This window comes from Simochromis diagramma, unplaced genomic scaffold (genome assembly GCF_900408965.1).
Source record: "Simochromis diagramma unplaced genomic scaffold, fSimDia1.1 OVJJ01000703.1, whole genome shotgun sequence".
Classification (NCBI taxonomy): domain Eukaryota; kingdom Metazoa; phylum Chordata; class Actinopteri; order Cichliformes; family Cichlidae; genus Simochromis; species Simochromis diagramma.
The window spans coordinates 155279-171947 of record NW_024386914.1 but is presented as its reverse complement, the minus strand read 5'-3'; the positions used below and the strand labels follow the sequence as shown (position 1 = coordinate 171947).

Sequence of the window (16669 nt, the reverse complement as noted above, 5' to 3'; positions counted from 1 at the left end):
CGCACTCACGGGCAGCAGCTGCCCCGCCCCCTCGCTCAGTCGCTTAGTGCCTGAGCTTGGATCATACCAATATCAGGGGGGGATTCACGCACAGTCGTAAATTCCCACAGTGTGCCATATGTGCTTCGAATATTGTGTGTACTTTTTGTTTTATACAGTTGTCAGCCAGGCATCTAACTATGAAAAAATTACACTCCAAAAGACCCCGGGCTTCTGACAAAACAACCCGGGCTTAAGCCCAGTAAGCCACCCCCACGCTACGCCCCTGCTCGACACACCGTCAAAACGTCATAAACAAACTTCCCATTCTCGGAAGAAGAAGTGAGAAGAAGAAGAAAGCACAGAGTTGAGTTGAGTCCGATGTTTGTCGTAAAAGTTGAGCCTGGATGACCAGCGCCCCGATGAAATTTCTGCTTCTTTCTTTCAGGTAACCGCATTAGTGAAGCCCACTTGTTACCTGGCGTATTTTGTCAGCGATGTGTAGCATCGGTAATGCTCAGTTGTAAATATCAAAACAAACACGTTGACTTTCGGTAACATTTGTTATAGAGTCCCTTTCGACTGTAATGACGGCGTTACGACCATGGACTGTCCTGACGGGAGTATTTATCTTCTATCTGCTGGGACATCTTGACTGTGAAGGTAACCAGCGTTTAACCATCTGCTATCCTTGTAATGTGCGGAGTTTGGAGGTTTATATAATTACTGTAACACTTCGTGATCGATGTAACTCTGTAATGGTGAAAGTCACAACTTCTAAGTCAAAGTCTAATTCAAGTCGTGGTTTCACTTTCACTTCCAATGGCGCAGCTGCTGAATAAAATAAGTTTAAAAGTGGAATTTTAACTTAAACTTAACAGTAGATTTGTTTTAGAGCTGAGTGACTACATTATTAAGACAATTACCGCAAAGCAACTTTTTAGCTAGAAATATAGAAATACAGGCCATTTACCATCGATATAAAATCAAAGACCAATGCTCCACCCCAGAAGAAAGTCCCCTCTTCACCATCGCCACGTGATTTATTTACATTTCAGCCATTTGCCATAAGAGGCCAGCAGGCAGTTACAATATGTGGGTATAGGAAGACAGAGTAATAAATGCATTTATCCAAAATAGTTTTTTTTAATATATCACAGTGATATATTATGTAGTTAGTGTAGTGTATGTAGTTATACTTTTGTGTGTATATTTCTAAGTGAAAAAGGAAGTGTGTATTATCACTAGTGTTATCAGCGCTAATTTTCCACAGACGGAGATGCTTAAAAAACAAACAAAAACCAGAGTGCATGCTAAACACCAGTCAGTTTTATTTATTGCTGTTTTGATGGAATATAAATAATATTAATATAGTGTTATAAATCTATCAAATTAATTATTTTCTACCTGCCTGTTTTTATTCACAGTGCTTTCAGTAATGCCTTAAAAACACAGACTGCAAATAATCTTAATTAAAAAAAATGTAAGTAACAGACTGAGTGCAGGTCTCCAGGTCCGGCTGTTCAAAGATGTTCAAAACAGTCCTGTTTTAATGACCCGGGTGCTTGGAGGGGTTTGTTTCCTAAGAGGGGTGCAGGGAGGGATGGAGATGATCAGCTTGTCCAAGGTGGGGGTGGGCTATCACTTCATAGGCCTGCTTGATGTTATTGTACACATGTTACACATCCCATGTTGTAATTTCTGCGGATTTTTGCCTCTAATTTTTCTAAAACTATATTTTTTGAGACACCACTATTCACAGGTAGAGTCTGTTTTTCTTAGGGCTCAGGAAAGTCTTAACACCTGTCTGCTCTTGTAGGTGAAACAAGTAGCAAACTGGCATGTCACTCCACCAGCTACATATTGAGACATCGCTTATCTTGTATTATTAGAGTGGGAACATGTGAACTTCCCAATATCTTTTCTCTAATATCCAAGCCATCTATTTCTCTTCAAAAAGAGTTGTTGAGAGTACACCACAGTGAAACCAAGAAACCAAACAACCAAATAAAAGTTACAGAACAAGAGTTAGGAGAAATAAACAGACGTGTTCTGGTCCTGTAGCTGAAGCAGGTTGCAAACTGACTGCAATACAGTTAGATCCATGATTATGTGGACAGAGACAACTTGTTTCTAATTTTGGTTTTGTACATTACCAGAATGAATTTTAAATGACATGACTCAGGCGCAGTTGAAGTGCAGACTTTCAGCTTTAATTCAGGTAGTTAAACAGAAAGGTACATAAGAGATGCATAAACATGTGAGGAACTAAAGCATATTTTAACACGTTCCTTTCTTTTCAGGGGCTCAAAGGTAATTGGACAAATTAAATAACTGTCAATAAAATGTTCATTTCTAATACTTGGTTGAAAACACTTTGCTGGTAATGACAGCCTGAAGTCTTGAAGCCATGGACATCACCACATGCTGGGTTTCCTCCTTTTTAATGCCCTGCCAGACCTTTACTGCAGCTGCTTTCAGTTGGTCTTTCCAAGTATTCGATCCTGAGTATTCCTACTATCTGGTTCTCTTCAAAGAGATAAGACTACACCACCATGAATCCTAGAAACAAAACCCCCAAGCAACGATTTAGAAACATGCAGAAATAACAGGCAGTGTGGTGATTTACGCTGTGCGGACACCCTCACACCCATCAGTGTCACCCGAATTAGAAGAATTAAAACAGAATGGTGATGAGAACCCACATGAGTCCAGAAATCCAAACTGACTGTAGGTGTAGGTGGGCTGAGATGTTGGTCACATTGTGGGTGTGACTCCAGACAATAATGTTCATTGCTGTTTTTACTCAGCACGCTGGTGTCTACTGCAGTGAATATAATGGGACCTTAAGAGAAATGACTACTTGGCTGTTGGCTCTCCACTGTACACAAAGGTGTAACTAAAGCTTATGCTTGTTCTATGGTATTGCAGATGTCTCTGTTTCCATAGGTAGTACATTTGCTGCATTCTCTATTGATGTTGTGTTTTTGTTGTTGTATAGCACTTTGTGACTTGTGCTTGTGAATATAAATACATATATTTCCTTTCATTATTGAGCTGTTTGATATTCATCCTGTCAGGGATTCAAATCTGTGCAGACATTATTTTATTAGTCCTTCCAGGATTTTCAAGCAAGAGGAACTTTGTTTTTAATACAATTATTAGTAAAAAAAACAAACAAAAAAACACATTAAAAGCAAAAGGGTGCATCACAGTGGCTACATCTACATTTATTACAATCCATGAATAGAAGAGACCACTACATGGACTCAGTCAAACATACAGACTTTTCACGTGGGGGCAGCTTCTGCTTAAAGCTCTCTACAAACTGCGAGTCTCATGAAACTGATCTGTGAAACAATCCAATTAATAGTTCATAGATGGTACTGTAACATTTACACTGGGTATCAGTATTTCAACTAGGGATGGGTATCGTTTAGGTTTTATCCGATACCGGTGCCAAACCGGTACTTTTGAAACGGTGCCGGTGCTTAAACGGTGCTCGATCAGGTGCTTAAAGAATGGAGAACACAAACTTGGTCCACAAACCTCTCATGTTCAGCTGTTTTTTTGTAAAAAGACAACAATGTTAGCCTTTTCTGCAGCTATAGGGGATTTATGGTATCACTCTTGGCTGGAAGCAGTGCTTAAACAATGGAAAAAACACAAACTTTTGTAAATTTGTAAACACTGAGAATCACTGTTATAGTGGTTTTTCATTTCTGAGACATGAAATGATTTATTCATGTAGAATTTTTTTTTTTTTTTAACATTTGTTTGATTTTTTTTTTTAACTCAAACAAATGTTAATCTCATTATGGTTCATAAATCACATGGTTCCGTTTAGGCGAGCACTGTTCAACAAACCAAATTTTAACTCGATGTCATGGCTCCATCCTGTATCTGTGAAAACACCTGAAAGCACTATGACTGTGACTTTGACTTTATGACTTTATGGAGCACTGTAACAAAAAAATAATTTCCCCCAGGGATCAATAAAGTATTCTGATTCTGATTAAAAGGTACATTTTATGTGTAGACCATTTTTAATATGCATTTTATATTTATTTAAATCAGCAACAACATGTTTAAAGTTAATTTTCAAAAATGTCTCTAGATTTAAAGCAAAACATTATTTTTTAAAGGTTAGACATTTTTTTCATCATCTAAAGACAGAAACATATATCATCACTGCTTTAAAAGTAAAGTAAAGCAAGTAAAGCTTCGTTATTCACTTATCAACTCTCATACATATTTTTCTTTTTCCATCATCTTATCATCTGTTTTGTGATATGTTCAGTTTAAAGTAAGAAGACTGCTTGAATTATTGTATTGAAATTAAATATTTTGTTAGAACTGTGTTACTGATTTTTCTTCCTTTTTTTCTCATCTTTTCCTTCTGTGGGCCAAAAAGAGGTCAAAGTCAGACAAGGAGGAAATGCCACTCTGGAGTGTTACGGCCGCAGTGATGCTACTGAAATAATGTTAAGGTGGACCAAACCTAACCTGCAGACAGATGATTATGTCATTTACTTAAAAGACGGTCATTTTCAGAAAGACCTCCAGCATAAGTTGTTTAAAGGCCGGGTGAAGCTGAAGGATTCAAAATGGATGACGAATGGAAACTTCTCAGTGATTCTCCAGAATGTCACCTTGAACGATTCTGGAACATATGAATGTTATGCAGCATACAACAATCAGCCAGTTCAAATTTTGAACAGCACCAGCCTGACAGTTGATCCTCCAGGTGAGTGAGTAGAGTTGAGTGTGTGTGTGATCAGAGGTGAAGCTGCTTCCTGGTTGTTGATGTTTGTTTCTAAAGATGTTGTTGATGAGACTTTGTAGAAAGCAGCTGGTCTGAGTGATGTGATCAGAGTGCAGTAGATAATGTCTGACAGCAGTTTGAAGAGGAAATGGATTCTGTTCTGTTCTTCACTCATCACCTACCTGACAGCTGACACCTCACACCTGTTTCTCACCAGCAGATCAGACTGAAGGACAAAGTGGAGATGGAGGGAAGGAGGATGAAGGAGAGAAGAGTGGATCTGTTGGACTGATCGTTGGTCTGTCAGTTCCTGCTGTGCTTCTTGTTATTGTTGGTGTTGGTGCTGTTTTTATCTACAGAACATGTAGACGTAGACAAAATCAAGATTACCAGCCCCCTGACGATCAGGGGCTTTGAAATTCCATCAGTGGCTTCCAAACTGAACTGTGAGTCCTGCTGCTTGTTTCAGATTCATGAATAGCCAGTTCAACATTCAGAGTGACTGATGTTGGTCCAACAGTGGACTCACAGACACCTCACACCTGTTTCTCACCAGCAGATCAACCAAGAGGACAAAGTGGAGGGAAGGAGGATGAAGGAGAGAAGAGTGGATCTGTTGGACTGATCGTTGGTCTGTCAATTTCTGCTGTGCTTCTTGTTGTTGTTGTTGTTGTTGTTGTTGTTGCTGTTGTTGGTTTTGTGATCTACAGAAAATGTAGGAATTCAAAGTACCAGTCTCCTTCTGAACAAGGACAGCAGATGGAAATGTCTTAATAGCTGACCTGTGAGTCCTGCTGCTGTTCCAGGTTTTTATCATTACGTTTAACACTCAGAGTGACAGATGTTCTGAGGACAGGTAACAATGCAAAAGTAAACTGTGTTTAAAGTGGAGGATGGGGGAGAGAATAGTATTAGGGTTGGGTGATATGTAAAAAATTTCCAACCGGCAATCGTAAGTCCAATAACCAACGGTGGGTGATACATTCGCGCATGCGCAGACTTTTTGATGGGCGTGGCCCACCATATCCCAGAATTCATAGCACGGCCCAGTTTCCTACAATGGCGGCAGCTGCTTAGTTTTAATATAACTCTTATTACTCTTTCTGGGTCACAAACTAAACTTTTAAGATATTTTCAGGCAAGAATGTAGCTGTGTAAATATCTGCTCGGTTTATCAAGACATCACACATTAAATGTCTGTTACTCAACAGCCTGATAGCTCGCCGGGGTTCAAGGGTCACTAGAGCTGGTAAGAACAGCAAACTCCCGACACATCGTTTTCAAACCCAGCCTATTAATTTGGACACGTCTGTAATCATGCACAGTCTGATTTGAGCATTTACAACACAGAAAAAGTCCAAACACGAACTAATTGCCAAAAAAAGTAGCCAGTTTGGATGCATGAGCATGTACGTGTCCTCCATCCAACTGGTTTTTTCTGAGGCTACCGCCTTTCTGTTATGAGATTGAGTAAATGACTCGTTGCATATGGGCGCACTCTGAGCATTTGCTTGCAGATGAAAGAGGGTCCTGTTAAAACAGCGCTTTGATTTTATTTTTCTGTTGACTGCTTCTGTTAGCTCCATCATTATTAGCCAACTTACTCATGGGCAAATAAATAAACAAATCGCTCTTATAAAAACTATCGACGATGGGATAGTCGATGTATTCGTCCAATCACCCAACCCTAAAAGGTAGATCTGTTGGACTCATAGTTGGTCTTTCAGTTTTTGCTGTTAGTGGTGTTGTTGGTTTTTGGATCAACAACACATTCTGTCAGTGTCTTTACCAGCGTGCACTGCCTTATTATTTCTCTGTAATTCAAGCTAATTGTAAATTCAGAAGAATGCTGTGAAATGACTTTGCAAACACTGTGATCTGTAGTGAGAGCAGGAAGCAAGTGGAGTTATGCACTGGTGAGAAGACGAATGAAAGTCAGTATAAACAACACAGAATACATGTGAGTGAATGACAGAGACATACAAGGAGTACAAGTAGTGACTGTTTGCCCCAAATCAAAAGTGTTGGTGACTGTCAAAAACTTTTTTTTTGTTTGTTTGTTTAGAAACATGTTTTTATAAATAAAGTTTTAAGATGTATCAGTGTTTTGTATTTCTTCTTCAGTCCTTAGCAGAAAGACAATAAGAAAAACTTTATTGATCACAGAGTGAAATGAGTCTTGAGAGGAAAAGAAAACTCTGACCTCTCAAATCAGTCTGTGCAGCTTTAGTCTGATCTGGAATCAATCCAAAGAAAATGGCAATGTTTAGGAAGTAGATGTGTGAATGAACCCTCTGCATCTACAAACAGTTATTACATGAATAACAGAAAACCCATGTAAACCTATGTTCCTGTGTGATGGAGCTTTGTTTCAAGCCTGGTGGCTTCAGCAGTGCTGGGAACAGTGGGTGTGTTAGTGGGAGGTGCTTAAATGAAAAGGCCATCAAATATTTGTAATTTGAAGTATGATTTGATAAAAGTAGCATTTGAGATTTTTTTTTGGTATGTTTTATCAGTTAAGTTAATTTACTGTGGTGGTTTGTGGCTCAGCTGCAGGGTGACCCACACAGGTGACCTCCATCATGTAATCATGCCGCCCTATTTGAGCAGGATGCTGAGCTGTGCTGCACTGGAGGCTGCTGGAAAGCTGTAGAAGCAAAAGTGAACACACTGTACATAAAATATTCACGTGCCTGCAGTGTTATGTGCCTCAGGTCCTTTCTGTCACAAATACAGATTAGAGTAAACTAATAAAGAGTACAATAAAAACACAGTGGCTAACACACAGATAATTTTATTATGAAAATCCCAAATGAATTTATGTGTGTAGGTGTGAAACAGATTAAACAGCTGTTTGCCAAAATGTTAAAACTGACCTCAGAGCTGGATACAAAAACAGGAACATTGAATTGTGTGACTGTTAAGCAGAGGAGTTATGGAGCCGTATTTCTGGTGCACAGAGGTTAGTTGGAGGACCTGATCGCTGACCTGCCTGAGCAGGTATGATTTCATTCCTTGTGTTGGAGTGCCATCTTGTGGAGTTTTTTAGAATCTGTTTGGTACAGCACAATTTGGAGTTTGAGGCCTGTTTCAATGATCTTTATTCCTTATTTATTTTGTAATGAACCTTTTGCGAGATCTCGGAATAGTTCATCGTCATTTTTTTCTCTCCAGTGTTCCTTGTGATTCTCTGTAAAAGTCAGGCTTTAGAACTCAAAGATCAAAAATATGTTTCATTGTGTTTTTTGTGTGTGTGCTCCTGAATCTGCTCCTGAAAGATGTCTCAGTGAGTTTATAGCGTTGGAGGGAGTCATGTTTCCCTCCCTATAATTTAGCAATGAGAAGCATTCAATAATTTATTAACTTTTACTTTCAAAAAGATCCAGACTTGGTGTGTTTGTTAATTCAGTTTAAACTTGATTAGAAGAGCTGTTTTCCTACCTGGAAGCTAAATTATGTGAGGACCTTCAATGTGATCACACAAATTGAGAAAAGGCAAAAATCACAGTTGGAATACGTCAGTCATTCATGTTCTTCTATCCAGTCACAGTCTTTACTTAATCATCTATATTTGCCCAAAGTGTCCCAGGTGACTATAGTTAAACAAATGAAACAAAAAAATTCAGTACCCCATCATTTTAGAGGCATTTAAAATTTAATTTATTTCCCAAGCAAAAACAGAAGCAGTCTATGCCAACAGAACATGATAACATAAGCAAAATATTACTCTCTAAAATATCATGTGTGTGACTTGACATATTCTTTCCTATAGATTTAAGCTAAAGATGAATAAACAGCCTTGCTTGGCCCACCGTTACTCCTAAACAATGAAAAAGAGGGGAAACAATTTTTAAATCAAAACAAATAAAAAAATAATACAGCTGTCTTCTGACTCCTACTTGACCTTGTGCAAAACACTCAGAATGTACAATGGTTAAGTGTTTTATTTACAAAAACTATTGATTTCATCTAAGAACAAACAGCAAAGAGCACACACACAACCAGACACACAACTGGAAGGAGCTAAAGATTTTAACAAATTTGGGACGCGGTCATGGCTCATAACAAAGTCTTCCTGACAACAGATGATACATGTAGAGTCAAAAGTTTATGATCTGGTTCAGAAAACATGTAAACAAAAGCAAAGTGGAAACAGCTGATAAACACACAGCGCTGGTTTGATTCAGTTCATAACAGCTCTGTGAGATTCTGTGGTGACGTCATCAACCTCCTTGTCCAATCCCTGCTCACCACTGGTTGATCTGTTTATCACTGGAGGCAGATATTGATTACTGATTAATAGGTCAGTATAGACATAACAACACCAGTTAGCCCATTGTTGTAAAGTCAAAATGCAGGAGAGATACTGGGGCGGAGCTCAGTGGATAATTGGAGTTTCACCTGCAGAGAGAATCGCTCCTGTTCAGGTGAATATGTGGATGAAATAAGAGCTGAAATCAGAGTGAAGCTCCTCACCTGTGACAGTGATCCAGCTGGATGGAGACTCTCCATGACCGCTGATGTCACACTTGTAGAGGCCTTCATCAGACCTGGAAACATGCTGGATGGTCATGTGACCTGTAGGCTGCTTCCTGATGAGGGAGCCATCTTTATAGAAAGCAGCTGGGAGGTTGGAGGGAGTGGTCTTTGTTTTGCAGAGCAGAGTGACGTCATCTCCCTCCATCACAGGGAGGACAGGACTCTGCAGGATCACTGATCCACCTCAACACAGAGACAAACTACAGCATTTCATCCATTTACACACAGCTTCATCAACACTAACTCCACACACTCAGCTTACCAGTGACTGTCAGGTTAACCATGTTACTGATGGGACCCTCTCTGGACTCACACCAGTAAACTCCACTTTCAAGTGGGTCAATATAGCTGATGTTACAGGAAGAACCAGATGGTTTTCCAAATCCATCTCCACACTTTGCTCTGGAGTCGGTGCTTGTGTTTCTCCTCAGAGTCCATCCAGCAGAGCTGTCGTCCTCCTCACAGCTCAGAGACACAAATGTATCTTTAAACAGCTGAGAGCTGCTGGGACTCACAGTCAGACCAGCTGTGAAGGAGAGGTTATGATGTGAATGAACTTACACTAAAACTAAATCAAAATGAACTCTGCAGCCTTGTTTTGGGGTAAAAATCTCACATCCATTCCAGCACATCAACTCTGCCGGTTACACTTAAAATAATTTGTAATATTTTGGCCTCCCTTTGAAAATACATGATATTGCATACGTTTCCAGTGACCAGCTTTGAGTGCTCCTCAGTTTTCATATGTTTGCTGTCTGTCTATTCTATCATAATCAATAATTATACTTTTATCTATTCAGTAAATGCTGTCAGTTGCAGGTTTGTCTCATATAGGTCTTTCTTCTTGAAGTTTTCTTTTTCCATAATGTGGTCTCAAAGAAAATGGTCACTGTAGCTCATTTCAAATGTTTTCCAATTTTCCTATTTTATAAATATGACTACTTTTCTTTACACTTATTGCAAAAATCATAATCATACAATCAATAATTGTAACCAAAATTTAACACAATTATTAATTAATGTAAAAAATGGTGAATGAGAAATTCTTGAACTTTACATGTTATTGAAATAAAATAAAAAAAAGAACAATTGGTGGATGTGTCAGCAATAGAAACAAACAGAAGTCTGGATGTTCTTCCCTCCTGGGTCTTCACTCTGTGTTATGGTCATTTTTTTATTTATTTGTTTTTTCCAGAGGCAAGCATGTTTGCCCCTTAAGTTCTTACACTTAGTTTCAGTAATCTCCATCCAGGAACTGAACTGAAAAAGAACTGAACATGCCAGTCACAATATCAGTGTACAGCGTCAGTAGGACATATAGTTATTTTTCTAGGGTCTACAGCCACAACATGCTGTTTAAACCTTCTGTTTTTGTGAGGAGCAGCCATTTAGTGACAGTTGGCTTAAATGGGGAGGAGCTAAAAAAAAAAAAGAAGCTTGTTTCAGAGAGAGAATAAACTAAAGGGCTGCTCCAAGGCAAATAAAGAAGGATTAGTTTGGAACTGTGATTCATGCAAAGTTACTCTAGTAGAGCCCAAGAATAAAAATAAATACTTTAAACTATAAGACGAGAAATTTGCTGACCTTGGTTTGTTGTGCAGCTCAACAGTGAGATCAGAACTACAAAGAAAGGCAGAGGCGTTAGTTTGACATTTCACAACTGAGACCAAAAAAAAAAAAAGACTCCAGATGTGCAGTGATGTTTAAAAGATCATGATGATCTTTTAGCAGGCTGAGCAGATGAAGCAGCAAGCAGCAGACTGGATGTATGCAATGGAAAGAGAACAGACAGAAAACCTTCCTTTTCACAACTTAACACTTTACATCTACCAGTTTTCTTTTTACAAACATCTGAATTACAAAAACTTTTTTTTTTCCAATCTTTTATGCTCTTGACATTTTGCTCTTCCACCCTTTGATGAACATATAATGAACAACTGAGTTGCGCTGAAACTAAAACAAAAAGAAACAGGCACCGATAAAACTGTTTTAACAAGTTTTTTTAGTTATATATTCCTAGTTTTAAGTAACCTGAGTAAGTAAATAAATAAAAGTGTTGTAGGAACCGTGAAAAACACCCTTAATATTTTCTCTTGTTGCTTGTCACGCCTTTTGAGCTCCAAAAGCTTGGCGAAACAAACACTAAAAGGAGTATTTGAGAACTAAATATGTTATATCAGCATGTATAAAATATATACAAATATTTTCTAATCTTAAAAACAAAGTGTGGACTTACAGATCAGCGACAGTAGACACGTGCTATCCATTGTACTGCTCTGAACAGTTTTCTGTGATCACTTCACTTTTTGTATGACCCGTCCCAACAGCTGCAGTGGGGGTTTTGCAACACGTTAGCTTTTTTTTCAGCATGCAGCTTTAATCTGATCTGAAACAGATGCAGAAAAAATAAAACACCAATGCGTGCCACATAAATGTGTGTGTGATCCCGCTGCATGTATAAACAGATTCCACACTGTCACTGAGGCAAAGTGAAAACCTGTCTTAGCCTGTTTGTGTGTGTGATGGCTACATGCAACCGCACAATTCAAATACTCTGGTTTCTATCTTCCTTCTACATTAAGTTAATTTGTCATTGATGTGATCTAGCACAACGGTTTAACTTGGTTAATTTGTTTTTATAGTTGACAGCAGAATGCCACATTTCAGATGATAGCATGAAATTTGGTTCATAGTGTTTGTCATGGTACTATGGGTATATGCTGTTATAATTACTTTATTCTGTCTGAGTTACTTGAGTGCTGCTCCGGTCCTTCCTGGTTGGAGTACCATCTATTGTGACCATGCAGGGGGGATGGGCTTTCTTGTATTATGTTTAGCTATTGTCAATGTGGTTTTCACCCGATGTATAAAATTGATCAGTCAATTCAATTCAGTTTTATTTATACATCACCAAATCACAACCTCAGTCGCCTCAAGGCGCTTTACATTGTAAGGTGGACCTTACAATAATAAAGAAAAACCAAACAAGCCCTTTTAATAGGAATAAACCTTCAGCAGAACAAGACTCAGGGAGGGGTGGCCATCTGCTGGGTAAGAGAAGGAAGACAGGATAAAAGACAGACTATGGAAAGATCCAGAAATTAATAACAAGTATGATTTAGTACAGAGACGTCTATTAACACATAGCGACTGAAGAAGAATAACTCAATGCATCATGGGAATCCCTGGTCCAGCCCTAACTATATGCTTTAGCAAAAAGGAAAGTTTTAAGCCTAATCTTGAAAGTAGAGATAGTGTATGTCTCCTGAATCCAAACCGGAAGCTGGTTCCATATAAGAGGGGCCTGAAAACTGAAGGCTCTCCCTCCGATTGAGTTACTGTATACGTGGAGCTGCCTCTCATTTGGGCCGGTCATTTTTTTGAGTTATGATATTTTGTTAAGTATTTCTTTTTAGAATTCTGTTTATTTGAGCTCTTTTATTAGTACTTTATTGAGCTCTTAGTTCTTAAAATAGCTTTTTGGTATATAATAGAACTCATTTTTTTATGATTACACCTGTGCCTGCATTTTCTTGGCTGCTTGGTCTTTGATTATATAAAAAGACTGAGATGTCGAGGAGACGTTATGTTTCCATTGGAACTAGGATGCGGTTTGAACAGAGAACAGATCTGACTCTTAACCAAATATTTGAGGTGAAAACTTCAGCCTGTGTAGTGTATATTTTAAGACTTACAGCCTTTAGCAGTCCTGAAATTAGTGGCTGTGTTTGTGTGAGTGGCTTAAATAAAAAGAGCCCATGTTTCAGGTGTAACAGGGCTCTGTCACTTAGGCTGATTCAAAACAACCTCTAACGATAAATGCACTACTGGTAAGTATTCATGGCCTTGGCCATGAGACTCACCTGCTTACAGCCTGACGCTGCTTTTAACCTGTTTGGTTCTAAGGTACATCAGAGGTTAAGGTAATAATAATAATAATAATAATAATAATAATAATAATAATAATAATAATAATAATCATAAAGAATGCAATTCTATTCATAGGCCAGCCTAGTGGAGTGGTGGTTAACACTGTTGACTCACAGGAAGAAGGCCCTGACTTTAAATCTACCATCTGGCCTTTCTGTGTGGAGTTTGCATTTTCTTCCTGAGCTTCATTTTTAGTGAGTAAACTTCTAGCATTTCATTTCTGTAGTGATTAAAAAACACACAGCAGCCACTGAAGCCTTAATCCTGAGTTACTTGAGTGCTGCTCCGGTCCTTCCTGGTTGGAGTACCATCTATTGTGACCATGCAGGGGGGATGGGCTTTCTTGTATTATGTTTAGCTATTGTCAATGTGGTTTTCACCTGATGTATAAAATTGATCAGTCAATTCAATTTTATTTACCCTCCAGGTACTCCGGCTTCCTCCAGAGTACCCGAAACCAGAGAACCCACGCAAACACAGGGAGAACATGCAAACTCCACACAGAAAGACCCCAGCCTGATGGTGGAATTGAACTCAGGACCTTCTTGCTGTGCGGCAACAGTGCTAACCACTGTACCACCGTGCTGCCTTTATTAAGAAAGAGTTCAAAATAAACAGGACAAGAATTGAGTATCACCAAATCTTTATGCAATTTTATTTTTAAAAGGGTTTGCAATAAAATGTATACAATAGGCCTGTAAAATAACTAAAAATGTTATTTATTTTTCTAGACTTCCTTATACGTATTTATTTTGTGACCTGTCCAGGGTTTATCCTGCCGCTGGAGTAGCCTCCAGCCCCTCAGTGACTGTGATTGCATAAGTGGAAGAACATGGATAAGTAATTTGCATTATTTATGAAGAACCAGGTTATTAGTATGTTAAAGAGATTAAACCATTTATAAAGCAGCTGCTATGCTTCAAGTGTCATGGTTATAGGCCACAATCAAAAGTGATTGTGGCCTATAACTTATCACTGAAACAATATTTCTGCTTCAAACTTGCTGGAAATCATCCAGAAGGGTTAAATGTGACACATTATATCCCAACCAGTCCCTTAGAACTGCTGAATAACTTGTACAAGAACAATAACACTGATAATATGCCATTTTCAAGCTGCCAAAAAGTGATTGCCGCCTATAACTTGTCACTGAAACAATATTTATGTCACGGTTTGCCGGGGCAAGCCGTGTGGAGTGGTAGAAAGGACCCAAAAGGCGGCAGCTCTAGTGCAGGTATTTATTTACAGGAGTGGGTACAAACAGCAATGGTGAGGGAACATGAAACCGGAAACCTAAACTGGGGAAACTAACAACACAAACCAGAAACGAAGATGCAGGGAGGTCCGAGGAAATACATACGAGGAGACGAGGGGAAACAACACAGACGAACCAGCAACTACTAAGACAGAAAACACAACTTAAATACACTCAGAGAACACAGGGAGATTACACACAGGTGGGAAACACAGCTGGGAGTGATTAACATGACGAGACTAGGGAGGCAAACTGAAAACACTCACATAAGACGCAGACCTTCACAATAAAACAGGAACTTACACATGAAAGGACACAAACTAAGAAACGCAGACTAGATACAGGAACACACGGGCAGAACAGAGTAAACACTAACCAGAGGAAGAACAGAACCAAAATCGCAAAGAGAAAACACAAAACGCTGGGTCAAAAGGACCCAGGATCATGACAATTTATGCTTCAGACTTGTTGGATATCATCCAGAGGTGTTACATGTGACATATTACATCCCAAACATTCCCTTAGAACTGCTGAATAACTTTTAAAACAACATTAATACCGATAATTTGTCATTTTCAACCTGACACAAAGTGATTGGCGCCTATGTCCTGTCACTGAAATAATATTTCTGCTTCAAATTTTATGGACATCATTGCCAAGGGTTTTATGTGACACATTTTGCTGCAAATTTAAATCAAGCCTTTATTGGACAGTGCATAAAAGGTCAAATTTCAAAAATGTTGTAATTCCAAAATAATAAAAAAAAAAGGATAATGGTCAAATGGAAACAGGTGGGAGGAGATCTGCTTAAACACATTAGGAACACCAAGTAATAGGAAAGAGAAAACAAACGGTAATAAAAATGTCATTCCAATACAGCACTTATTAATTGAAAACCAAAAAAGAATAACAATTACATCCAATTAAAGAAACCACCAGTTAAACTAAACTAACAAATAGACCAGAAACAGGGGGTATAGCGGAAGCTCAACACCAGTAAACCATGAAACAACATATATATTCATTCTTTGCACACAGTAACTATGCTAACATGTTAGGAAACACAAAATAATTGAAAAATCCTACAAACAACTTGCAATCAAAGCTGAACTCTAATGTTGTGAACAACACAGAAACACACACAGCAACACGAACATAAATGAATGAATTAATAAATAAACAAACAACCAATAAATATTATATGAGACTTCTGCTTTTTATGCAGTTTTTGCAAAGCTACATGCGGAAGGAAGCAGTGACCTAGGATGAGCTGATGGCATAAGAAGTACGTACAACTCCTCTGGTTTCATATGCAAAAAAAAAATGATTGTGCTATCTTACGTGGTTGCAGTTCTACAGGGATTTAAAAATAGTTACGCAAAACGGAGCGTGCCCACTCCGACCAGTTTTAAAGGGTTAAATAAATTCTAACAACAGCTTAAACGTGCTGCTGTTGTTTAGCGCGACATCCGCTGGTTTCTTCTTTTTGGCGCAAAGTGGGCGATAAGCAAACAAACAAACAAGAGAGACGATCAGCTGATCATTGATCAGTTTCATGATTGAAGCAACAGTAGGGTGGCCCCTAGAGACAAAGCACATACAAATTCCAAAACACATGCAAACTCAAAAACACAACGGAAGTGCTCCAGGGGCAGTGTTAAGCTCGATTTTGCAAAATAATAAATACGTTTGTTGCAAAAATGTAGGCCTTCGCGGTCTACGTCGGCCGGGTCCTTCGAAGACCGAGAAGGCCGGAAGTGTAAGGCTGTGAAATGGGACAGTCTAGCCCTCAGATTTGCGCCACCACTGTCTTGGTGGAGTTTAATAAACTCAGCCATCTGCGCCTCGCTATCTAAAATATAACAGGACACTGGTCTCACACTTCTGTTTAGTCAGTTTTCTGTTTGACGTTTATTCAGCTGTGTGAAAATCCTGGAGGAGCCCACCCGATGGATTAATTAAGTTTTATTTAATCTGATCTAATCTAATAACTTTGATCTCAGCCAAAGTGATTTACTCCGGAACAAATGAAACATCGAAAAAAGCCAAACAATTGCATTTTTAAGTGATCCAAGTTACTTATATATCATGTTTAACCTGAGTAGCGAAAGACCGCAGGGGTCTGAAAACGATGAAGCTGGGAGTCCGCTGTTCTAGCCGGCTCGAGTGACCATTGAAACTCTGAATTTAGACTCTCAAAA

The 16669-nt window shown here is 38.8% G+C and overlaps 2 protein-coding genes across 3 annotated transcripts; one reads left to right on the top strand and one right to left on the bottom strand.

Moving 5' to 3' along the window:
- The first annotated feature begins 179 nt into the window (after positions 1–179).
- LOC120736320 lies at positions 180–6843 on the top strand. 2 transcript variants are annotated; one of them, XM_040036352.1, is made up of 4 exons: positions 180–427; positions 550–642; positions 4385–4726; positions 5304–6843. In XM_040036352.1, exons 2-4 carry the CDS (start codon positions 567–569, stop codon positions 5516–5518), a joined length of 633 nt encoding a protein of 210 aa, XP_039892286.1. In that variant the 5' UTR covers positions 180–427; positions 550–566; the 3' UTR covers positions 5519–6843. The 2 variants fall into 2 exon arrangements, with proteins under 2 accessions (XP_039892286.1, XP_039892287.1); XM_040036353.1 differs by lacking the exon at positions 5304–6843 and adding an exon at positions 4962–5187 and having other exon boundaries at positions 184–427.
- Positions 6844–7522: 679 nt separating this feature from the next.
- On the bottom strand, positions 7523–11550 carry LOC120736361 (Fc receptor-like protein 5). Its single transcript, XM_040036406.1, has 4 exons — positions 11520–11550; positions 9546–9839; positions 9221–9466; positions 7523–9016 (listed from the first exon to the last, which is right to left on the bottom strand). Exons 1-4 carry the CDS (start codon positions 11548–11550, stop codon positions 8928–8930), a joined length of 660 nt encoding a protein of 219 aa, XP_039892340.1. The 3' UTR covers positions 7523–8927.
- Between the last annotated feature and the right edge of the window lie 5119 nt (positions 11551–16669).